The sequence below is a fragment of the Megalops cyprinoides genome, chromosome 8 (assembly GCF_013368585.1).
Source record: "Megalops cyprinoides isolate fMegCyp1 chromosome 8, fMegCyp1.pri, whole genome shotgun sequence".
Taxonomy (NCBI): Eukaryota; Metazoa; Chordata; class Actinopteri; order Elopiformes; family Megalopidae; genus Megalops; species Megalops cyprinoides.
Genome location: NC_050590.1, coordinates 5,257,655 through 5,283,561, shown reverse-complemented (window position 1 = coordinate 5,283,561; position 25,907 = coordinate 5,257,655). Strand labels below are relative to the sequence as shown.

The following is a 25,907-nucleotide window of genomic DNA, read 5'->3' as shown; positions in this document are numbered from 1 at the left end:
ACCAGCACTATTATGGGTTTGGAGGTGTTCTTCTTAAGTAAGCACTGACACATAGGTACTTCTGAACAGCTTTCTGTCAATCACTGCAATCAACATCCCACACTACAATGATGCCATAGCACCCATACAAAAGTTGACCAAGAATGACCAATATGAACACGATCCATCTCGCTGTACTCAAAGCAGTAAAAAGGTAACAGCAGCACACCAGACAACAGGAACGTTGCTTTAAAATTTAATAAGAAAAAAAGGACAGATAAAACAAAATGATGTTAAGAAAAAACATGAAAAAACATGCTTTAGAAAAAGGGGAGAGCTGGATGCTTATTTGTCCTTGTCCTTGTCCTTCTGCTCCCTCTCCTTCTTGTCTTTCTCAGCCTTTGCCTCCTCCGCTTCGTGCTTCTTAATCAGCTCCTCCACCTCTTTCTGCTTCAGGACCTTAATCCTGGTCTTCCCATTCTCTCGGGTCAGCGTGGCAATTTCCACTGGAGCAGCCAAGACAACAAGCACTCCTTACATCAGTCCCACAGGCCCCCGCAGAGACCTTCCAGAACTCTCTCTTTACCCACAGGGCGTGTTAAAGTCCCCAGCAACAGGGACAACGCACGTGCATGTTTGGTATAGTCATGCGGAACAATAACATCGTCTAATCAATGAAACCTGAGAAAATGAGCAAAGCATCTTCTTACTATAAAATATTCTCTACTTACATCTTAATAGTGTAGCTTGCAGACTATGGTCTAGGAACACGAAAGTGTTAGGGCTCGTTATTTATGAGGCTTTTTAAAAAAAACGTATGTATACATTTAAATACGAAATGGCAAAAATTTCAAACTTTATCAATTCTAGTGTTCGCATTATAGAGCTGTCGTTAGCTATTTATGAGGCTTTTTAAAAAAACGTATGTATACATTTAAATACGAAATGGCAAAAACTTCAAACTTTATCAATTCTAGTGTTCGCATTATAGAGCTGTCGTTAGCTATTTATGAGGCTTTTTAAAAAAACGTATGTATACATTTAAATACGAAATGGCAAAAACTTCAAACTTTATCAATTCTAGTGTTCGCGTTATAGAGCTGTCGTTAGCAGTCCATCTTTATGCCTTTAAAATTTTGACAGGGAGCTCAGGTCAGCGCCGCATTCACTGGTTCCGTTGTTCCGATGTCATTCAATTCACACTTTCACAGCAAAGCAATTACCCCTGTTCCGTAAGACCTGCTTCAATGCATGAGTGAGAGGTCCCGGTCACCTCACCCTTTTAGTACTAATTCTCACCTGCGCACTTCTGTCTCTCTCTGTGAATGTGCGCCGATCTCACCTTTCTCAGCAGACAGCTTGCTCACGTCCATGGTTTTGTTCAGCACTTTGATGGCCAGGGCCAGGGCAGACGACAGCGTCATCTCCCCCTCTTTGAAATCCTGCTTCAGCATGGACACAGCAGCCTGAGCAAGGACACACAAATGACAGATTAAAAATGAGCAAACACGCTTCTAAACTACCCTATTTATTCACAATTCGTGTCAAAGGCTGTGGTACCTAACCCTTTCTAACACATATAGGAGAATACCAAACATCCCTTTGCTCACTGAACACAGTCAGTACAGGGAAGCCTTCAATTTCAGCGCTAGAAATGAGTAAAGCCATCGTAAAATGGCAATATAAATCAAGATGTTGTGTGTGGCATCCCTACAGGAAGAGGAACGTTTCCTCAAACAATCAACAGTTCAACTGCGCCCTCTGCTGTCATGAGCCTGGTATGACTTTTTTTTTTTAAACCACCTTCACAAAGGCAAGTCTTATTCTACTGATAACAGCATACTGGTCTCTGATGTGTCCCTGCTATACCAAAGCTGAAAATGATGGAAAGAAAGCAGGCCTATGTAAATTTAACATTTACTTGTAATGAATACCTATGACAGCAAAGGATTTCTGACAGCACTCCTACTTATTTTAATCAGTTTTTGCTACTGAAGTGGAGCTAGAAATATAAACTCCAGGGTCTACAGTCAGGAGAACTGAAGACACACTCAACCTCCTATCACACCATGGCCTTTAGCCTTTTTGAGCTGATATATGCCTGCTTGAACGTCTCATTCCTGACTGAGACTAAGTATTAGATTACATTACATTATTGTCATTTAGCAGACACTCTTATCCAGTGCAGATTTTGTAATTGTATCCATTTATGCAGCTGGATATTTCGGGTTAAGCTCTTTACCCAAGGGTACAGCAGCAGTGCCCCAGAATTGAACCTGCGACCTTTTTTGGTTACGAGCCCAGCTCCTTACAACTACACCACACTGCTGCCAAAGTATCAGTCAATTTGGAATAGAGACCAAGCAAAGCTTGCGCAGTTTCATTCGAGGTTTGCCAACTCAATGTCATGCTGCAAGGTCTCGTCCAGTATTTGAACCTGTGACATCTTGCACCCTAAGCAAGAATCATACCCCTAGCCCTGGCATGGTAGCCTTACCGCGCTGTTGTTGCCAATGCAGGTGGCCTTCCAGCCCCCGTAGTTTCCACTGGGGTCACTCTGGTACAGCTGGAAGCCGTAGTGCTTGTCCCAGCCCATGTACAGCAGGGACACCCCGAAAGGCCTCTTCCCTGTGGAGACAAACGCAACAATTACTTCACAACATCACACCAGCAATGTAACACCAGTTATAGAAACTGATTATGTTTTAGATTATATTTTGCTCCAGAAGGGCATCGTATCTGTGTCATATGATGAAGCAGGCTAGCTAATCATGGTTCAACTGGTGTATTCTAACCCCACACTCATTGAAAAAATGCTAAGACCCCCAAATGTTAAACAACTACATGCTGCAGACGCTTGACTCAAGAGAAACAGTCATCCTAACTAACAGTGCACAATCCACACACTACACCCACATTCAGTACTCATCCCTCTGATACTGGCTGCATAAAGGCAACAGCTTAAAAGTTTATGTCAGTGGTATGGGGGATATAACACATACGTACAGTCAGCTGCATACAGAACAAATATTGATTGCTTAGACCTGGGTAGGAAGCTTCAGTTGTGCTGTACTGTACCTCCAAACTGCGTGTACGCTTGCTTGATGTCACACAGTGCTGTGACCAGCTGCTCACAGGGGATTGGCTCCTGATACTGCAACAGGTACCTGCGTGAGACACACAGTCATGAGGGTCACTGTCCACAGCTGATCAACCTGATGGCTGCACAGTATAGCATCACTCACTTCACATGCAGCTCCCACATCTGACATTATCTATTATTAAATCAGTAATACACCTTACAATCAGCAGGGCTAGAATCATTATCTTGTTTTGGACACAGACAAGAACATTTTTTGAGCCACCCTTTCGCCGTCAGTTCTCTGAAGCCAAGCCAAGCCATTAGACTGTCATCTTTGTGCCATCATTTGTAATGAAATAAACTAAACAAACCACTGCTGTGACTCCGAGCCAGCAAGGAGATCCCCAGAGTTTGTGGGTTCACTTTTGCTACCTTGGATTGGGAGGTCTGCCTCATGCCAATTTTTGGGTTTGTTTCTTTTTTATTTTTCTGCTCATGCACACAACACACGATCAGGTTTGGCTAGCTATTCCCTTTTCAGCCATTTCTCAACAGCAGTTTTTAGCCAGGGGGAGCTGGTTGTAGGGCTGGGCAATAAACCGAAAATGTATCAAAACCTACATTAAAAAATATCCCAGCAGTTCAGCATATTTACAGTACAGACCTTGTCAGAGAACTATGAGGGTAGTGTAAAGTAAAAAAAAAAAAAGCGTATAAAATAAATAATCGTTCATTACTCGTAATCGAGGTAAAAATTTGAAATAATCATGATATTGATCTGAAGTCATATCACCCAGCCTTAGCTGGTTGTAATAGATATATGAATTTTGGGACACTCATGAGAGACAGAAATAAGTCTGCAATCCGTGTTTAAACCATTCAAGTAGGACATGGAAAAACACCCTGGAAAATACATGTTACTTAATATCTAGTAAAATTAAACATTTTACATTTACATTTATTTATGTAGCAGACGCTTTTATCCAAAGCGACTTACAAAAGTGCATACAGTAAGTATAGCGACAGTACGGGGACAGGATGTGTACAGTTCCACAATGAGACAGTTCTCAGCTGAGAGCAAGGTCTGTTTGATGACACAGCACTATCAGATTTGTACAATTACAGCATAAACTAACATCTCCTCTTTGGATGTAATAGCATCCACCTGAGAGATGAAAAAATGGCACTGTGCTCCATCCTGACAAAGATGCGCAAGTCAAATCATCACAAGCATCATATGTAGACTACACCTGTGTTATACAAATGGCATGTGTGCAGTGCAATTCAAACAACATCTTAACTGCAAGATAACCATCGTCACTGTTGAATGCAGTGCTCTCCTGCCTTACCTCTGTGCAATTAGCCTCAGCTCATTGGTCAACACGTTGGCGTCCGACGTTATACCTGCCACACTGCAGGCCATGTCCCTATAACACAGCACAATTGGGCAACGGGTTCAATGCTGCACTCCGCAGGCAGCCACTAAAAATGCCATCAGTACTGTCAGTCAAGGTGTAGGGTCAGAAATGACTCATGCAAAACCAAGGATATCAGGGAAGCAGGTACAGAATGAGAACTAATGAGAAAGACAAAGGTGGCAACCATGATGGTATATCATTAACTAACATCAAATCCTCACCATTTTGTCACTGTTTCAGCGCCAGGTTAAGAGTGATGGCCGCTTTTTGCTCCATGAGGAATGTTTTAAATATAAGCTTGCTAGCGTGTAACACCTGTTGCCATTTGATCTGAAATATTATTCTACTGTAGCAACTACAACAGACTGAACCTTGCGTTCTCTTGATTCCCAAGGCAGTTTAGATAGCAGAGCCTGACTGATCTAAATTGGAGGTAACTGCAAACAGAAAATACACACTCACTCATTCAGTTTGTAGATCTTCTCTGAGAAAAAGACCTCATCCAGCAGCTTGTGGATGTTCCTTCTTTCTGCTGCCAGCAACACCCCATCATTGGCCAGAATCCCTAAGCATGTGCCAGCATGGCCAATAGCCTCCATGGCGTATTCTACCTGGTACAGGCGCCCTGCTCATAGCAACAACAATTACCAGTCAGACAAACTTGGTTAACCGTTAAATGAGTTTAGCATCTGTCAGCTTCACAACTGATTATTCGAAATCATTATGTAATTACGGTGCGATCCGATACTGCTAACCATTTCTACTCCGAGAAGAACATATTACCATACCAAGCTGTTTGTTGACAATACTAACAGCAGTTTTTGTGACACAATCTGTTAACTGAGATGACAGCTTTATGAGATACGTTAACCAGTAACATGGTCTAACAGCTCACTTGCCTTCGGGTGAAAAGATGGTCGTCCGTGAATCATATCTACGAGACTGGAATAAACAACAACAGTGTTATTAATCAGACGATTTTGTAATATGTCATTACCAAAGACAGTCACTGGAAACCTTAAAGGACAACGCTTTCATGTTAGTGTAATTTCAGGTAACTTATTGGTTGACCTGATAGTAAAAAAAAAAAAGTAGACGAATTGGCATTTATACATTTAAATGATAAAAACAGAACTCAACGGAGGACTCACCATGATTGATGCTGCCTCTTAAAAATAAATAACCCTGCAAGAGCAACCACACGTTAGCCACCGTCCTACTTGTTTTCATAAAAGATCTGCATGTGAGACAGAGAACTCTTCGAAGCCGGTCTCAACTCAAAGCAAAGCTAACTTAGGTGGGTGTACTGTCTAGTTGTAGGTGGTGTGTAACACAGGTAATGAGTAAGAAAATTCCCAACGGGATAGCTAGTTAAGCTACCCAACAAAGGCAGCAGAGAAATCGAAACTGCTACAAAACTATAACCTTACTGAGTTAGCTAGGCAAAGAGCAACAAAGCTACATTTGATATCACTTCTGTCTTTATTTAATCTAGCTAATGACTGAGTAATATAGAAATAAAGCAGCTATGTTTCCAGAATATAATTACTCCATATATAGGTGAATGTGTGGGGGGGAAGCATCATACATAGCTTGCTGTGGAAGCATGAAGCAGCAACTTTAGCTAGCCAGCCAGCTACACCTCTACCACGCTGGAGTAATGGTAATTTTGCACAAAAACAGGAACTCTATGTTGACACCACCCACACAGCTGTCAATTTTAATTCTACAACAACTGAAAAGGAAACAATTGCTGCAATGAATACGGCTAAATAGCTACTTATTCATGTCTAGATGGCTAGCCATTTAACAAGATAACGTTACCTTTTAGATTCCGGTCCTGTCAGTTTAATACCAGGCGTCACTGAACCAACAAGTTGAAAAAGAAAACTGATGTGAGGTACAAAACAATCCAATACCGCCTCCTAGTGGAGTGGATGATCAAACGCGCACTGTGTGTCACGATGACGAAATACATTTGTTAGCCTGCCCTAAATAGTATTGAGCTGCCGTAATTATTGACCGAACCAAGGCCTTTGATACCGTAAAAACCCCCACTCTCGTCAGCAGACTAAGAAATATTGGTATTAATGAGGAAACTTTACCTGGGTACATGTAAGGTCAAACATAGCTTATTGCTAAAGGAGTACCAACCACAAGGTTCTGGTCCCTAATTCATCTACATGATTATGATATAGACCTATACTCAACTGACCCTTCCCTGGTCTCTGTCCTAGATAACTGCAAAGCTCTCACAACATTCAGAATGCTTTGTCTACCCTTAACCCTGTTCTGAATTCCAGCCAAACCAAGGTTAAATTGTATGGTAGGAAGAGTCCCCTCTTCTCCCACATCACACCACAAGACGGCACAGAGCACACCATGGTCACTTCATACAAATACAGAGATCTCTGGCTAAATTCTGCTCTAGCTTTCTCTCTCTTCACATTAAAAATCCTCAAGCTAAAACAAAACCTACCACCAATACCTCTTACAGCACACACCACTGCACCCTGTACACTGGCAATCTCTAGAAACAAGACACAAAATCCACAGGACCATTCTCTTATGTAAGTCCATATTCCGTCTGACTGACCTGTCATCTTACATATCTACTGCAAACACTTCCCCCACCTTAGGTCTGCCAGTTGCATTCAGTTAATCTCTAAAGTGAACCGTTCTTTTTGGTGCTCTTCATTTCAGTATGTAGCAGCAGAAGTCACTGCATTTCACATCTTTTTACCTCTTAACTGCATGCTGGAATTTAAAAGAAATGTCCTTTTTTAAGTACAAAGAAACTTCGGCTGAGTACTGCCGTTTGTTGCCTAATGTATGGCATGGTATCAATGGTGATGGGGCTCGGTAAAATATCTTAACCCTCATGTACCTTTCTGTGATCATGTAATCATTCCTTTCTGTCAAATTATATATAAAAGCAGCACACTTTCTTCTGTCACTGCAACCAAATAGACAGCCAACTAATGGTACCCTGGGGAGATAACTATATTCCCAGGAAAAGGTTGTGCTACAATTCTCAAAGGCCATTAAGGCCTGGAGCCATCCTAAGATCATCATAAGGTACTGTAAGTCAGACAGAGAAGAAGGAGTCTCAGTAAGGTGGACTTGTGGTCCACATCTCTGTACTTGAGAGTGCTGTTTCTACTTGGCTCCGTATGCGTATATGTCACATACCTGGTGTTTTAGACAATAAGCTACAGCTAAAGTGCTGGAGTTTGCTTTCCCATTGCTGCTAATACATCTTGATTGTTGATTGAAGCTCTCTCTGTGGCTGGTTCCTGACTTTCCTCATTTATTGAAGCTCCTGGAGTGAAGTTCCACCCTATCAACGGCAACTTCTTTCAACGTTGAGGGCGTTTTTCTTATAAAGGCAGATAATTAAATGATAGATGAACCAAGTGTGCAAGTTTCATGATATTCAATGCATTACGAATATACTGTGCACTGTGCATTCCATTCCATTTTATTTGACCACAGCCATCATATTAGGTTACTGTATCAACTTCATTGATCGTCACCGGTAATAAGTTAAAAGACATACCACTCTAATCAATTCATATTCTCTATGACATATGTTGTAGTGCAGCATACACATGCAGCGTGTGTGCAGTCTTTAAACGTTTGCATCACTCGGGCTGTAATGTCCTGCAGGGATGTTTTACAGAATCATGTAATTAACTTAAACTGCAAGTATTGCCTTTGATGAGTTTGTTCGCAAAGTAAATAAGCATCATCATATTTTGAATAATACAAAGTCGTATTTTCATGTAATTCTTTATGAAAAATTATTTACAATATGACCAATAATTGTTACAGTCAGATACATTTTTTTTTTTTTTTTTTACAATTTTTTTGTGATGAACAGCTGGTTGGCTTGTGCTATATATGCTCTTACATTGCATAACGTCATGTGTTCCAAACATGAAAAATGAAGAGAATTGTCTTGAAAAGCCATATTGCCAAACCCCAAGAACAGGAATGCTATACATAAAGCAACACACCACATAAAGGTTATAGATTCACGTTTAAGTTACTGTGTGCACACACTACTTCCAACTGAGGGTTTAAAACATTCTTCTGCGATTTCAATCTACACTGAAAGTACAACTATAAAACTGAAGTGCAACAATTTCCACCCCATTTGAAAGGCAAAGCTGTGTTAAAATGCAGAGTTGGATTGCAGTATCAGCAGAAGGCCAGGCAACCAACCAAATAAAAACTGGAGTATTGTACACCTTTTACATAAACCTGGGGCTGCTGACCTCTGGTCAAAACAGCCTGCCAAATTCTTAAAAGCAGCAGCCACAGTGAAATGACATCATTCAATCTCCAGGGTTTGCTTCGGTATCATGTTTAAAAAATAATATACACAACAGGATAAAAATGATCGCACACCTGATATGCATTGTTTCAGGTGCTTAAGGAAAATGAGTATAACATTAATGATAGTAAGTCCTAAACAACATGCCTCCAGGAAAATTTCACCAGGCATAACGCTTCCCACTTCCAAGGTCGGAGGCCATAAAGATCTTCCTTGGACTCTAATGCCGATCTCTGTGACTTAAAAGGTGAGCAACTCCGAAAACATAAAAATTGGCAAAGTTCTGCTTGAGACGCAGCATGTCAGACTTGTTGATCTTTTTTTTTTTTTTTTTTTCAAACACAAAACATAATATTCAGGCAGACGTTTTACTCTTTATCAGTCTCACAAGGTCACATACTAACATCATAGGCTCAGCTGAACGTAATGTGGGAAGGAAAAAAAAACTATTCCAAAGACTGAGGTAACAGAAAATTTACCTGCTGTTAGTGTTACACGTGGAAAGTAATTTTTTGACCCCGATCTTGTAATAAGCTACTACTTGACATAGTACTGTACAATTTATTAACAAGGACATCCATCAAGTTGTTGCAATTCAGCAATGAAAGTAACATCTGAAATAGCACTGCCCCTGCAGAACATTCAAGTACTAGCAGTATTGCTTAAGAAATACATTATTAACAAAAACCATCTCGTTTCTTACATTGCTGCATGACGGTGTGGCCTTTGTTCACAACAGAGCATACATACCTCTGACAGCCAGAAATGTTGAAATGTCAAACCACATCATCAACTCCAAAGGGAAAACAAGCGTGGTGAGTGTTAAAATGTATTTTTACAGAACTACTCAGTACGTATTTGTGAGACTGAATCAGACACCAAGCACACACATGATTAAGCACCATGAATCTTTGAGTTTGTTGTTGGTTTCTTTTTTTTTATAGAAATATGGTCTTTCAAACTGCCTGCAGAAGCACCGGGGGGGTAGGGTCAGGGGGGTGGGGGTTGGGGGTGTTTGGGTTAGGACATGCTGTCTATGGTTCAACTCACAGCAGCAGTAAGATCCAAAGAGACAGGAAAATCTCCTATGCAAAATTCGGCAATTTCACCACGTATTTACACACACTCAGCAAAAAAAGAGCATAGTTCTATAGTTCTTTCACAGCAGCCAACATACTGTCATAAAGGACACCAGATGTTTTCAAGTGCAAGAAGGAGGCCTCAGCGGAGAAGAAATGAAGGAGTCCACTGGTTGACACTGGGTGGCGCTGTTGCGCAATGGCAAAAGGTGGCATGAGGCCCCCTGGCTGTTGGTACACAACGCTGCAGCCAGGAGAGATCAGCATTTACAGCCAGCCCAGCCCAACACCATCATCCATGTCTGCCCGTGTACTGCAGAGCCAATCAGCAGACAGCAGTGACGTCAGAGAACACTCAGGCATTCTGAGGATACTGTCTATGACACCTACTGATGTCACCGGAATGTTCTGCTCTGAGTTTGGAGAACTGCCACAAGGCGAGCTAACACTGGCAAGCAAACTCATGCTCCTGCAGAAAGACACACAACACTGGACTTTTAACAGCTAAAAGATTATTCCATTATAAATAATACACAATTATGTGAGTTGTAACCCATGTAAGCTCTGTATAAGAGCGCCTGCCCAATAATAGTAATTTTATATAGTGTAATGTAATTTTAAAAAAATCTCAGCCACATATCAATGCATAGAAGATCCAAAAGGACTCTGTGTCACTAGGTGTTTTAGACAGTAAGCCACAGCTTAAGTGCCGAGCGCTTGCTTTCGCACAGCCGTTATAAGGAGACGGACTCTGTAGTACACGGGAAACTGTTACTGATGTCATCAGAAGCGGGGGCATGGCGGCGCTCGTTATTGCCGAGGTGAGAGCGGGAGAGGGAACAGCTGTAAGCAGAAGAGTCCACTGGGGGGTTCAGGCGGCATGGCGGGGGGGGGGGGGGGGGGGGGGGGGGGGTCGGGGAGGGGGGCGCATCAGCACCACTGCTGAACCATGTTACGAGCGACATATCGCAGGATCCCGCCGTGCCGATAGAATACCACGTCCATCTCGCTCTCGAACAGCGCCGTCACTCTGAAGCTCTTCCCTGTGCTCGTCTGCAACAACAAAAAAAAAAAAAAAAACCACACTGAATCTGATGATCTGCGGGGCAGAGGTCGTAAACTTGGTTTCTCAGTTTAATTATTGATGGAGCAGGATTCGTGACAGGGTAGTACAGTGGTTAAGGAGCAGGGCTCGTAACCGAAAGTTTGCCAGTTCAATTCCCCGCTGGAGCACTGCCGTTTAGGCAAAGTACTTAACCCACAAATGCCTCAGTAAATATCCAGCCATATACATGGACAACATGGAAAAATTGTAACCCGTGTACATCGTTCTGGATAAAAGAGTCTGCTAAATGACAGAGGCTGACAGACATAATTCAGTGTTATGTAAATGCAATCTGATGGCTTGCCTTGACGGTCAGTTCTTGTCGTGGGGACAGGTCCTCTGGGATGGCCACAGAGAACTTCTCCTTCCCACAGAGCTCCAGGGAGTCGGCGGTGTCCCCCGGCAGGAACTGGAGCGGCGCTATCCCCATGCCCACCAGGTGATTTTTGTGCATCTTCTCGAAACTCTCTGCAATCACCGCCCTCACGCCCTGCGGGACACGGAGAGCGAGAAGGCGTAATGAGGAGGTGCCACTGCTCAAACAGAGAGAGAACCCAGAGCAGGGACGTACAAATACAATCAACTGTCACTGTGAGATTCCCATGTGCTGCGAGCTAATAAGCTGCTAGCTCAGAAGCTTGAGCATGTACAGCGATATTGACAGTGATGTTATCAGTAGGTCTTCCAGCATGCGTTTGTCCTGTGTGGCTGGTGTAGTGCTGAGGGCAGAAAGAGTCAGCAGTGAGCTGGGCGGCGTTTGGGCTGGTACCAGCAGGTAGGGTCCTTTGGCAGCCCAGTCACGGGAGCTTCCAGAGCCATACTTCTTTCCCGCAAGGATGATGAGGGGGATCCCTTCTCTCTGGTAGCGCTCCGCTGCATCGTACACATCCAGCTAAAACGCAGAGCACAACCACATCAGGTCCAGCTACGACGCCGAGCACAAACCACATCAGGTCCGGCTACGACACCGAGCACAACCACATCAGGTCCAGCTACGACACCGAGCACAACCACATCAGGTCCAGCTACGACGCCGAGCACAAACCACATCAGGTCCAGCTATGACACCGAGCAGAACCACATCAGGTCCAGCTACGACACAGAGCAAAACCACATCAGGTCCAGCTACGACACCGAGCACAACCACATCAGGTCCAGCTACGACACCGAGCAGAACCACATCAGGTCCAGCTACGACACCGAGCACAACCACATCAGGTCCAGCTACGACACCGAGCACAACCACATCAGCTACAACAGTGCAGACCCATGCAACATAAAAGGGTCAGAACGTGGTCGTGTGTTTAACAGTAAAAGACAGTTAAAAATAAGTTTTTTTGACAAAACAAAGCCTCTGATCAGATGATATCATATTGGTGAGGTAACAAGAATGACGCAGGCCGAGTCAAGGCAAGCAGTCATGCAGCTATTCTGTTTTACTAACATATCGGCACCACGATCTCCCCACAGAGACTTACCGTCTGGCCTGATGGGATGTGCAAAGTCTTCGGCCCCGTCTTCCCGATGAAGCGGTTCTGGAGTTTGATGCTGGCAAACGTCCCGCGGGTCATCACGGCATCATTCCCCCTTCGGGCTCCATACGAGTTAAACTCACGAGGCGTAAGGCTAAAAAGCAGTTAGCAAAAGCAGTTATAATTTAGCTGAAAAAAAAAAAAACACTTTCTCCAGAACGTCAGCACACTCATTAAGAGACATTACATATGAACTTATCCAATAAATTGTTAAATAAATCATTGCATTCAGACAAATCCCTTACTAAAACTGTAAGCAAATGCACAAATGCATAGTGGTTTCAGAAACACATGGGTTTACACAAACATGTAGGCAAAAATGCACAGACAACACAGACAGGAAACCACAACTGTCTAATTTTCACAGGAAAAGCTAAATGGAGTGTCAGAAGCAGGGCCACACTGTTTTGAAAAGAGGACTGACGGGAAATGAAGTTCAGAGTTTAAACTATATATTGCCACCTATATCTATGGACGTCACCTCCCAGAGGCCTTTGTGTCAGACTGCTTGTGACACACATTGTGCCCATGGAATGCAGTCCAACATTCCACATTCCAGCCCCTATTTATGCTCCTGCAGGTGGTGATAAGGCTCAGAACTCTTACCGCTTGCTTATGAGGTACTTGGCAGCAGGACTGACCCGCGCAATACTCCCAGCTGGGGAGATATGATCAGTCGTCACCATGTCCCCCAGAAACAGCAAGGCATGGGCGTTCTCTATAGACTGGGGTGGAGACGGCTCTTTTGTCTACAAAAGAGAGAGAGAAAACAAAACCTTTGATCAGCTTGACTACACAATCACAATTGCCAAACTTTCTTAAACTGTCTACAGAAAATTCACTTATGAAACTCAGAAAGCAGCAGAAAGTAACACAGTCTGTAAAAGAAAACAAAAAAAACAAACCAACAAGCCAAAGCACTACAAAAACTTCCATTGATAAAACAGACCACAGAGGTGGTCAGACCACAGAAAACAGAGGCGGGACATGCCGGTTGTTGGAACCAAGCAGGAAACTTAACTCACAAGTTTGTTGAAGAAGGAGGGACACCTGATGTATGTAGATTTGGGATCCCAAGGGAACAGCTCTGATTCAGGTGCTTCGAGGTTGCTCCATAGCTTGTTCCCTTTCTGGAAACGACAGAGAGAGAACACCATCAGAATGGAAACACGGCATGCGCAGCCACTGCCACGCGGGTGTCAAAACAGGGAATGTTTGTTCTAGGATTTTGTTTTTCCACAGCGCTTTTTGACACAGAATTTCACAGAAGCGTGGTGCCTGAAACAGGACCGAAGGGCGTGTTCTGCCCTGCATTGCGACAGTAGTGAAGGCCATGTCCATGCAGCTCTGGAGAAGGAGAAAGCGCAGGGTGCAATTTTCTTCAGATTTTTTTTTTGTTGGTGGACACCTGAAGGTGTCAGGTGAGGAACGCCAGAACGCACCTCCATTCTGTGCCTGACTTCTTTGAACATGGACGAGATGACAGTGTGTCCCTCGGTGTGCTGGACCTCCTCCCGAGTGGGCCACACGTCACGCAAGTACACCTCCTTACCCTCCGAATTCACACCTGGACCAAAACACAAGCCCCTGGGTTAGACACAGTTGTGCCCAATCAAGACCCCCAAACCACCTGACGGCCTCTCCCCCAACAGACAGCTGTGATTCTCACTGAAGTTCACAGAGAATAGCAGGTATGCCCCTATACCAAATGTTTACGCACCTAAAGGCTCTGTTTCAAAGTCGATATCTACAGTTCCAGCGATGGCGTAGGCCACCACCAAGGGTGGGGAGGCCAGATAGTTGGCACGCACGCAGTCACACAGACGGCCCTCAAAGTGTCTGTTTCCAGAAAGCACTCCACACGCAACCAAGTCTCCCTGCACAAACAGAATGGCACAGGGATTAATGTCTTTTTCCGTGCATTTTTCATTTAACACGTTACAAGTGAAGTTACATTACAAAAGTGAAACCATAATGTTATGCTATCTCTCTTCGTATGAATTGCAGAAGAGCAAAAAAACCGTGCTGCGAGTCTAAAATGTATATTAATTATACAATGCATAATTAAATGTAATATATAAATTAATATTCAAACACACAAACATATGTTAAATACTAAGAACAACTGGAGGCAGTTGCAAATGAAATACCTGTTTAATGGCACCAACAACAGCTTCCGGTAAGGGTGCAGTGTTCCCTACGCATGTGGCACATCCATAACCAATCACCTCAAACCTGCACCACATAAAACAAGCATAAACACGCCGAAATTGCAACACAGCGCCAATACAACCCCCCCCCCCCCCCCCCCCCCAACATCACATCAGCCAGAGCAAGATCAGCCCCTCATCGTTCACGGTCGCGCCACGCACCCAAGCCGACTGAGGTAAGGCAGGACACCGCTGGCACTGAGGTAATGGGTCACCATCCCGCTGCCTGGGGCCAGGCTGGTCCGGATATAAGGCTTGACCGCCAAGCCCGCCTCCACCACCTTCTTCGCCAATAAACCTGCCCACACAAACAGCAGCAGGGGGGGGGGGCTGTCAGTCTCAACCTGCTGCTCAAGCCACCAAGATGACGTGACTAACACCGCCTCACTCTCATCTGTTCAGGAAATTAACAGAGACTGCCAGCCAACAGCACTAATTAAATCTACTCTGCCAGGTCTTCTGTGTGATAGAAACAGAGTGGTGAGATTTTACCCAGGCGGGTACTAAACACCGTAGCTGAGAGAGGCGAGTCCTCTCCCCCTCACTACGAAATGCTCTGAGGTCCTTTCAAAGCAATTCATTACTACTACTACATTGACACTATTACTAGTATTACTATAAATAATGGTGTTCCACAGCAAGGAGATACAGAAGTGTAATTCAGTATCATTAGCATTATATTACATGACATTCATTTAGCAGACACTCTTACCAAGAGCAACTTCCAGCAATGTAAGTGTATCCATTCAAGTTAAACGGGCAACAGTGTCACACCAGGCTAACAACACTCACAGACCAGTGAGTGTGAGCAAAGCACCATTCGTGCCCTACCACAAGTTAACTTGTGCAGCCTGACCAGAAAGGGGAAGCCAGGTATACCACCATATATATCAGTCACAGAATCCAAAACACATCACAATACTAAATGTAAAATAAACAGCAACGTAAACAGCATTAATACAAGTGGTGTTCCCCGGCGATGACCGTTCCCCTTCTCACCCGCAGTCAGCATGACAGAGGGGTTACAGTTATTCGTGCAGCTGATGACAGCGGCGATAACGACGGAGCCGTGGGCCAGCTTGTACTCCCGGCCTTCATGGAGGAAAGGCATCAGGGTCTCCTGCTTCTCCACAGGAATGTGGAACCCTTTGAAGCCCACCTGGGAGACAAGAGAAGAAGGTGAAATGCTCAGACTATCAACCAGGAAGCAGGATCTACAGGGGGGGGGGCTTGGCAACCTCTGTCAACTTATAATGAACGACACTAAATGACCATAATTCACAAAAAATGAGAAGATACCTACAGTCTGTTAAGAGGAAGTGAAATGAGGAGAAAATAGTTATTTCATCACCAGCGGTAGGCATATGGTAGAAGTGTGGTAACCCTGCAACATTCAGCTACCGCTGTCTGGCTGTGTGGTTCGTTACACTGGAGGAACCAGCTTTCAAAGGAACGGCTGCACTGACACACACTGGTGTCTGAGCTGCACTCTGAAGCGTTAGTGTACAGGCAGTCTGTGCTGTTGACACACACTGTGTCCCTAAAAATCCTATGAGAAAATGGATCTTCAGGTTGCATGGTTATAAACAGGAGTTATATTCCCACACGCAGGCTGGATAAATAACAGTTTAAATCATACATTGATATTAATATGGTATAAATACAATGACACCACAGACACACCAGCAGAAGAAAATCAGTCTTTAGGCAGACCTTTCTTGTTGCAGATCTTGATTTTGAGTCTTCAGATGACTGTTGGTATTTGACGGCATTCTGAGCCGTAAATCTGGATCATTACGAGTGGTACGCTTTGCACTCTCCCTCCCTGCATCACCACACTCAGGTATACCTTCTCACCTTCTCATTGAGGCAGGACAGGAAGTCCGTCTTCATGTTGCTGACAGCCACTCTGTCCTGAGGCCTCTTGGGCCCGCTGACATGGGGGACGATGGAGCTGAGGTTTATTTCTATCACCTGGAAACAAACAGGTGGGCACAACCAATCAGATTTCATATCATCCTTGTGTGCTCCCAAAGTTCACATGACCCGGTTACACTTAAGAGCCTGTCAAATCTGGGTGCATTTCGCCGGCAAAAGGCAGTGTTACACGGACATGAATTCGACAATAATGAGGAAAACCAGTGAAACCAGTGAAAAAAAGAAAGCATACTAGCACATTTGGGTTTTTCAAAATCTTCTGTTAACTTTTAGGAAAGCAAATATTTACCTCTGAATACTGTGGATCTTCTGAAGAGTCCTGATAACTTCTAAACAGTTTCACAGCCTTAAGGTATGCCTCCAGTAATTCAAGTTTCTCCTCACTAAAGTCTGGGGGGAAACAGCAAAATATCAGTGTATGTGGTCATTACGCTGTATACCAAGTACACTTACAAACATGTCAATAGTACTATATATGACACACGTGCAACATCAGCTAAGTAATAGGTGTCTATCTCTCCGACAAAACCAACACAATAACATCATCCTCACAACATAGCTTACTTGTTTGCTTAAAGTGCTTCAGTGTGACATCATCTACGGGGAAAAAGCTGACGGTGGCGTTGTATTCGGGGCACATGTTGGCGATGGTCGTACGGTCTGGAGCGGACAGCTGGGAAACGCCTGGCCCAAAGAACTCCACGAACCTCCCAGCAATACCGGCCTGGCGAAGGTGCTGGGAAGAAAATGGGGACATTTTTAACCTCATGACCCTGCGCGCTCTGGATGAGGCTGCACGGGGGATGGACACGGGGCTCTCGTCAGGTGAGCGCTGCTCTACCTTGGTGATCCCCAGGACGATGTCTATGGACGTGGTCAGGGTGTTGATGGATCCCATCAGTTTGCAGCCTACGACCTGGGGCAGCGTCAGGGAGACGGGCTGGCCCAGCATGACCGCCTCCGATTCTATACCGCCCACTCCTGCCGAACACAGCGCAACAGCATTCCATTTTAACGGCGGAACAGCTTGGTTGATGGCAGCTGCAATTACTGCCTTGGGGTTCTGACGCAGCAGACGCTTAGGACACAGAGAGCAGAGACCAGCGGACCGCTGCTGCACAATTTAAAACCCTTCTTAAGAATCTCAAAAGCAGGGAAAGAGGAAATGCTGCTGTGAAAAGTCACTGAATTTTTAAGCTTCTTCCACTCTTTCACCGCAATTCTGAATCAGCAACTGTACATAAAGTTCCTCTCTTTGCTCGCTCTGTGTGAGAGAAACAAGGCGAGTGCAATCCTCCGATATATACTTGGACACGGCTGCACCGGCAGGGCGAAAGCCGACTGGAGGATGGGGGCAGCTACACTGAAGCACTCTCAGAGGCCCTCCAAAGGCGCCTGAGAAGCCACTAGAGGGCATGACAGAAGGACTAAATCTGCGAAACCTTATCAACATAGTCCATATTTGTTCCACCGCTGTTATAAGCAGCTGACAGTAAAAGATATTAAAAGTGGTGACGAATGACTGACAATAAACCTATAAAATCCTTTCAGCATGGTAAACATTCACTGCAATGATTCCTGGATAAATCTCACCACCACCAGGCCACACTTCCTCCCAGATATCATTGGCTGATGATGCAGTGGGGCTAGGCCGTGCTCAGAATAATCACCTTAATTGACTAAGCCATTAGGAAGCCCAGAGAGCAGATTTTTGAGAAAACAGAGTACCTTCCAGCTTCAAGATAATGCATTTGAGCACTGATTCCTAAGGTCGATGAACTACTTTGAACCTCAGCATGCTGTTCCCATCAAAAAACAGATGCGCTGTCTGGACTCCCTGGCGGTAGCTGTCTGTTTTTCTTTTTTCCTTCCTCAAATTAAATTCAGCCTATTACAGCTAGCGTGTTGCCAGGCTCCAGGTCTCACCCCAGCCGAGGATCCCCAGGCCGTTGATCATGGTGGTGTGGGAGTCGGTGCCCACCACGCTGTCGGGAAAGACGAAGCCGTCCCGCTCCTGCACCACCTGAGACAGGTACTCCAGGTTCACCTGGTGCACAGCGCCGATGTCCGGCGGCACCACGTTGATGTTCTTAAAGGCTTTAGAACACCACTGAGAAAAGCACCAACACACCTCCAGTCAATGCCAGGTAACCCACGATGCCCTCCACCCATATCTTTGTGGTAGCAAAGCAACAGCACTTCACATGGCTTACATCGTTCAAAGAGCAGAACTGAACATTTCGAAATACAACTACAAGCAGTTTGATAACTACAAAGATAAAGCTTCAAGAGAAACTTTGTAAGAGACCACGCTTTTCACAAAATTGTATGATATAGGGGTCTTTGGCTACCGACAAAGTCTAGTACTGGCATAATGAAACAAATCAGAGAATATGGATAAGCAAGCTACCTTAAAGAACTGAAGCCTCTCTTTGTTTCTAATCAGCTCCATTTCCTGGTTCTTGAGGGCTGTTTCTGGTCTGTTGAGAAGAGTGATGACCGAAAAAAAGGTTAATAGTATACACACAATTGCAGAGAAGACATCAGCATCAACAATAACATCATGACTGTGTGAAATGTGAGCGGAGGAAGTGGTGAAGGTCATGTCACGGTGAGCGAGGGTACGGAAAGGACTTGCGTACTCGGAGACGGGCTTCAGATGGAAGGGGCAGAGCAGGGGGGTGTTCTCGATCTGGACAGCAGCGGCGGCTCTTCCTGAGGCAGGTGGGGGGTCGTTGCAGGCCCCCTTGCCGCAGCCCCTCTGGCCTTGGCCGCCGCACTGGGACCCCCGGGACTGGGGAGCTTTGGCAGAGGGGGACTTGATTGGGGTGCCGTGGCCCTCCCCTCCCCCTGGGTTTGGGGCGTTCTGAATCGCACTGCAACACCGAGGAAACGGGCCATGACGATTAACGCTTCAAAACACCATGCCATTCTATTCAAAGAGAAAGACACTTCCTATCACGTTTCCAAGCACTTTCTAACCATGCTTACACTTCTGTTCCTGTCTTATCCTTATAAACCACAATAAATAATTAAAGTAAAACCTCAAGGTGACAGCTTAGTCTGGATGGTATTAAATTCCATGCTGGTGTGCCGTTCTTCTCCTTACTTTTACGAGTGGACTTTGGCAATGTTACATCACCAAAGCACAGCCCCAAACTAGTTTAGTACAATTCCTTGAAATATTTTAAAGGTTTGAAGGAATTGTAAGAGATTGAAATTTTGTCTGAAGTCCCTAGAACAATGAAATGAATATTATAAAATATCCAAATGGATGTATAAAACATGCACCCTGTAGACATCCCATACCAACTATCTGATCAAATACTTTCAAAGTAATCAAGGTGCCCTTTAACAAGCTACAAGCCGGCAACTTCCACTATCGCTACAACAGACAAATCTAAGGAGCGCAGTTAAATCAGAAATGGTGGAGGCCAGTTACCATTTGCTGAAGTCGATCTGTAGTGAGTGGTCTACGATGAGGTCGGTGGGACACGTAGGGTTAACTAGGTTGGGATCGACTCCGTGCTTGGCCACGGCATCTCTCATCGCAGCCAGGTCCACCATGGCAGGGATACCCCTGAGAGAACAATACACTGGGTCACAATCCACAGGTGACAGGACTGCACTGCACGCTGCTGACCAATCACACGGTGTCGCATAACAGCAGACATGCTCCAGGAAGCATTTGGTGGCTGAAAACGGGAGTTCACTGTTAAACTGCTCAATGCATCCTTCCGCCAGTAACATAACCTGAAGAGACGAGCGATTATGCCTTTCCCACAGTGACATCACAACTCCTGAGCGCATGGACCGAGCTGTAACGTTCCGCCGACGGGCGACAAACCGGGCCCTGTCGCCATGGATACTCACGTGAAGTCCTGAAGCAGGACTCTGGCCGGGGAGAAGGCGATTTCAGTGGAGCTCTGCTGCTGCCGCCAGTCCAGGATGTTTTGGACGTCCTCCTCGCGCACGTAGAAGCCATCGCACTTGCGTATGGCGGACTCCAGGAGGATTCGGATGGACAGGGGAAGTTGGCCTGCACAGGTGAGGCACGATGGGAATGCTGACTCGGCAAATCTACTTCCCCACTCAACCTTATATCACTGTTTCTACACTATCTGCACTGCACTGCAAAGGAACTGTAGGTTACTCTGAAAATGATCAGTATTTTAGATTATAATTACCATTATCAAGTCACTATCATCAAGTTTTCTGGAAAAAAAACAGTCCATAAAGGCTACTCACATGATATCTTATATCTAGACGGATTAAGGTGTGGTTACACCACAAGCAAAGTACAAATGACCTATTACTACCATCACTTTCGGGTGAACTGTTTAGATGTATCCCCACTGCTAACCAACCAAAACTGTATAAAAAAGGAGCTCATACATCCCTCATACTGTGATCATTCAAGGATGCAAAAAAAAACTGCAAATAAAATCCTTGACAATCTCATCATACAGCTCAAAAAGTCCTGTGATGACTGCCAAAACCATCCACTTTTCATGGATGCCTTGAAAAAAGAGAGATGTGTGGGCCGTGACCAGAGGTGGACACCCCAGCTTCAGAAAGTAAAAGTCCTACCATGTATTTATTCTAGCCATTCACTAAACAAGGTGATTTCACTAATTAGCCCCTCTACCTGGCTGAAGAGTTGTGCTAATTAAATTCAGCTGGTGTAGTGCATGGGTGGAACAAATACGTGGCAGGACTTTTACTTTCTGAAGCCGGGGTGTCCACCCCTGGCTGTGACAGGAAAATAAAGGTAGCTAGTACAATGGTTGGCAAGTTGCTTGTGGGATCTCGTAATATGCAATTCTGTCATCTTTGGACGGTGTGTTCAATAAGGGAGCTGATTCAAAGGTGTGTTTACAGATAAAACATGTTATGGAGTGCCCATAATATACCTATTTATAGTTAGCAGTTATTGTTTGCAAGTGTTGATCAGGGTGTAAGTACCACAGGGAAAATGTTTAGCTGGATGTAAATAGAGAAATCCCAGTAACTGACCCTGACAAGTCTGTTTTGTAAATGCCAAACACTCATTTGCTTTCATTCAACCAAACTGGCTGTCTTGCATGCGAAAAATTCCATGTCAGCTTGGGTTTCAATAATCATACTCACCATATCTTGGGTCATTAAGCTTCAGTGGATTAAAAAATTTTTTATCTTCACATTTTTCACTTTTCAATGTGTCAATCAAATTGCTAAAAGGATGCCCTGTGTAGAGAAACAGAAATATTAATGTCAACACCTGATAATACAAATCATTTCTTTCCAATTCTACATTTGACCTCAACGGTATCTGCAATATCCGCACATTTACGATTACAGAACACCTTCACAACCCTCGGACTTCCTGCGTGAACCTCTCTTTACTGATAAAGGAGACCTGCTTGACAAATCAATAATTACTCCACAGGGCATTCTGGTGGTTTCAGAAATTGCTTATGCACGGAGAACAAAGTTAGGGCGGGTTTTACCATGACGAGTTTACAGCTAGAGATAAAATTCAAGGCAGCGCAAACCTGCCACATCGTGGGGCTGCTACCCTGCCACCAGAGTCAAGGCTGGCCAGAATGCTGGCTCGCTCACACATGAACAACTGACAGACCCCGTAGCGGGGTATATTTAGAGCTTTGCCCCCTCTTCTCCCGCCTGGATCTGCATAGCGGCTCCATGCTTTGAAAGCTCGGAGAGCCGTGCGAGGAGGGAACCCTGGCATGGACCGCAGTAGTCAGGGGTTGCCACAGAGTTCACAGGGAACAGAGGCATATTTTCACAGATTACTCCCCTGTCAAGTCTTTTTAATCAGCACACCGCGGGCTTCCTTTATTCTTCTAAATAAAAATCGCCAGGAATGCTATTCTTCACTCGGCTTTCTTTCTCCCTTGCTATTCAAACAAAGATGTTTAACGGAGCGCTGCCTAAATCTCTAACTCTACCAAGGAAACATCCATGAGGTTAACACAAAGCACTGATGTACCGGACCATTGTGGCCATTTAAAATCATGAGTTAAATTCAAGCACTCACTTGAGATATCTCTGTTTATGAGTCACTACATTAAAAAATTGGGCTGATCATTACAAAAAAAAAAAAATCAACTGTAGAAAATCAATTAAAAAAGTCAACACACGTCGAAATTTTCAGGCCTGCACAAATGATCTGTCATGAAACAAAGAGTATCGGTGCTGTGAGTTATCGGTAAAATCTCACATTACAAGCTGCCAGCTCTGACAGCTCTTTTCTGCATCTCGAAAACTTCCACGTACATGTCAAACAGGAAAGACCTGCACAATAAAGCCGGCCAAGAAGACTGTCAAGCTTAGACAGGAGTGATAGGTAACATGCAGAAGAGGCCCATGAAATGAATCCAACTATGCTGGGCTGTGAGCAGCGGGCAGCAAAGGAGAAATTAAAACGGATGCTTGTGGTGTTAACTGCTGACAGTTATCTTAGAGTTAGAGAGAAGTGGTAGGTTTCCTTCCCACATTCTGGTCAAAATGAGACTGCAGTGAATCACCAAAAGAGAGCCAAAGTGTTTCCATCACAACTCCACTATATTGGGTTCAGGAAGTATATATTTTCAATATATTTGTGACACAAGGGGTCCAAACTGTGTCAAACTAACTGTGGAATGTGAAAATGTAGAAGAATGTGTTACAACGTATGGCCCTCTCTTTTACTTTTGAAACGATCTACCATACTGTGGACACCCTATGGAACAAGCCTACCTAAAAATGTCTCGCCTTGAATTGTTATGGTGACAATTCTGGATCATACTTTGGCTTTGCTGGTAGTTCCCTGTCCTTTTGCCAGTTTGGCAATGTCCATGAAATTCAGACAAATTCCATGACCATAAAAACGTATATCTACTGAGTTGTGATGCATCTGTATTTTGTAGTGCTGTGTTTAGAGAAAGGACTCTACAACAGAACAAATGAATCAAACGCAAAAAAAACCCAAAAAACAATATAGCCCTCAAAATAAATGATTCACCTGAAGCAAAGGTCATGTCCAAGCATTATTATTTACTTATTGTTGAGTTTATTCAAGGTAATGAAGGCGGACAGCCGAGGAAGCAGCAAAAGCCCTCTGCATTGCATCATGGAGAATACTTTATCTTTGAATTTTAGCATTGAAGAAGACAGACTCGGAAAACAAATTGTTGCTCATGTCACGCAATCCCATCACACAAATAATAATAATAATATTAAAAAATAAAAAAATGGAGACCGCACAAAATCCAAACATAATTTCATTTACAATAATATTCAGTTCTGCATAAAGACAGATATTCTAAATAAGAACGATTTTCGGTCCCTCGGATTCGTCCAGTTACCCTGACTTTTGTACATGCTCAGAAATGACTACACACCAAACTAAATCTGGCATCCCTCTCAAACAAGTCTTGCTCTTTGTGGAAGTTTCTAGACTGAAATTCTCCTGCGACCTAACATATTTGGATTTTTATGACCATGACATCCCATGAATTTGGAAACCCTGGCTCTCTGAAATAGCCACGTTACACTGAGATCACGAGAAATGTTTGTATATCAACTACAATCTAAATAAATATATCAAGACAAAAATTTGCTTACCTAATTTGCAGTAACTGTCGTAAAATAATAAGGAACATTAACTAAAAGTGTGTGTGAAGGGGTCTATTGGATGTTTTAGGCAGGAACGCGCCCTCGTTATCGTTGGCACCAGCTACGCTGCAGCTGAGCTGCAGTCGGTAGATAAGTTTGGAAATTAGGTAATTTGTAAGTACGAACATAACACCGTGTATATTATGGGCCAACAAAGTAAATAGGGTTTCTGTGTTTATTAAACTAACAACAACCATATTCGTGAGACTTGAGTTTTAGCTAACGCTACCCAAAATTTGTCTAAGCGTCATCAAGAGAGACATCGTTTGAAGCTGCTAGCTAAATTGCTCTTTTTAGACAGTTGGGATAGCTACGGTACGCACAACAAAGGTCAAACAGCACACACGAAACATGGAAAACAACAAGGGGAAGGGTCCACTTAGTTTATAGCAATTGGATATTTACCCACTGTCAATGACAAAGTCACTGACAGAGAACTATCTGGATTTAGCTAGCTTGCTATACTGGCCTGGAAAATCTCTTTCATCTTCTGCTGCCTTGCTAACCAGTTAGCAAGCTATTCAGAAAACCATCATTAAACCATTAAACAACTGGAAACACCGCACATGATTAGATATGAACTGTACGAAACAAACGTGTCTTGACATGTGTACATTTTACAGTTAATAGGTTTTATTCATAACCCCCGTAGTGAGCTCAAAAAAAAATAGATAGCAACTATTTCCGGCTGGTTAACTGGCTAGCAAGCAACTAGCATATGGCAACGAAAATGTGTTGTGAAGATGAAAAGTACCACTACTGTCATTGTAGCCTAGCTAGCCACTGTAGCTCGACATATGATCACGATATGAATATATAAATCACAATCTCAAAAAATATCACGACATATTTAACATGCTTACTATACGCACAGTGATCGTCTAACCCCGCTGTGCGGTTTACGGCGGTAGTATTATTCAGCGCCGCTATTTCATTTTGGCCCCGCAACACTTACCTTCTGATGCGGCACACAGCGCCATGATGGGTTGTGAAATCGACACGATCGCCGCTCTGCTCCACTGTAGCAACTCCCCGCATCGAGCCCAATCGCTGAATGAGACTGTAGCGAAAACGCCCGCCCACTACGGATATATAACCCACCACAGGCTGCGAGCTACAAAGTGCCACATTTCCGAATGCTAAGATATATTTTCCGCCCTTTATTTGATTCATATATTTTTTAATCTAATTACATGCGTTACTTACCGAATTAAATTCAGCACACCCCTCCCAAAAAACGCAATTCCGGAAAAACTCATGTGAAAGAGAAAAGATAACAGAAATTGTTGAATTATATAGTACAGTCTTCTAATCAGTGCCTCACCATTTATATACTGATATAAATAGCCTACCCTATAAAATATAAAAATATATAATATACAGTTCAGATTAATCACGTTTATAAGACTCCCTGTAATTCAGGAAAAAAAGACCAATTCATTTACTGTATTGTCATAGTACTGTATTGTCATAATATCCTTGTCATAGTTATTATAGTAAGTAAATGGTATGATGGCTTTGACAGAATTTATGGACACTGTGAATAAGGGTCGAACTTGATCACAT

The 25,907-nt window shown here is 43.9% G+C and overlaps 2 protein-coding genes across 2 annotated transcripts; both read right to left on the bottom strand.

The window, feature by feature from the left end:
- Positions 1 to 293: 293 nt before the first annotated feature.
- On the bottom strand, positions 294 to 6,332 carry psma4 (proteasome 20S subunit alpha 4). Its single transcript, XM_036535122.1, has 9 exons — positions 6,304 to 6,332; positions 5,631 to 5,664; positions 5,379 to 5,421; positions 4,942 to 5,104; positions 4,411 to 4,488; positions 3,058 to 3,146; positions 2,477 to 2,607; positions 1,322 to 1,445; positions 294 to 485 (listed from the first exon to the last, which is right to left on the bottom strand). The coding sequence occupies exons 2-9, from the start codon at positions 5,631 to 5,633 to the stop codon at positions 325 to 327; spliced, it is 792 nt and encodes a 263-aa protein (XP_036391015.1). The 5' UTR covers positions 5,634 to 5,664; positions 6,304 to 6,332; the 3' UTR covers positions 294 to 324.
- Positions 6,333 to 10,806: 4,474 nt separating this feature from the next.
- ireb2 (iron-responsive element binding protein 2) lies at positions 10,807 to 25,378 on the bottom strand. The gene is made up of 22 exons (XM_036535436.1): positions 25,297 to 25,378; positions 21,813 to 21,908; positions 20,556 to 20,721; positions 20,125 to 20,262; positions 19,325 to 19,558; positions 19,093 to 19,162; positions 18,609 to 18,792; positions 17,524 to 17,663; positions 17,247 to 17,418; positions 16,972 to 17,072; positions 16,602 to 16,718; positions 15,744 to 15,903; positions 14,907 to 15,042; positions 14,685 to 14,769; positions 14,255 to 14,411; positions 13,977 to 14,101; positions 13,560 to 13,664; positions 13,141 to 13,283; positions 12,481 to 12,628; positions 11,772 to 11,894; positions 11,307 to 11,492; positions 10,807 to 10,950 (listed from the first exon to the last, which is right to left on the bottom strand). The coding sequence occupies exons 1-22, from the start codon at positions 25,319 to 25,321 to the stop codon at positions 10,828 to 10,830; spliced, it is 2,934 nt and encodes a 977-aa protein (XP_036391329.1). The 5' UTR covers positions 25,322 to 25,378; the 3' UTR covers positions 10,807 to 10,827.
- Positions 25,379 to 25,907: the final 529 nt, after the last annotated feature.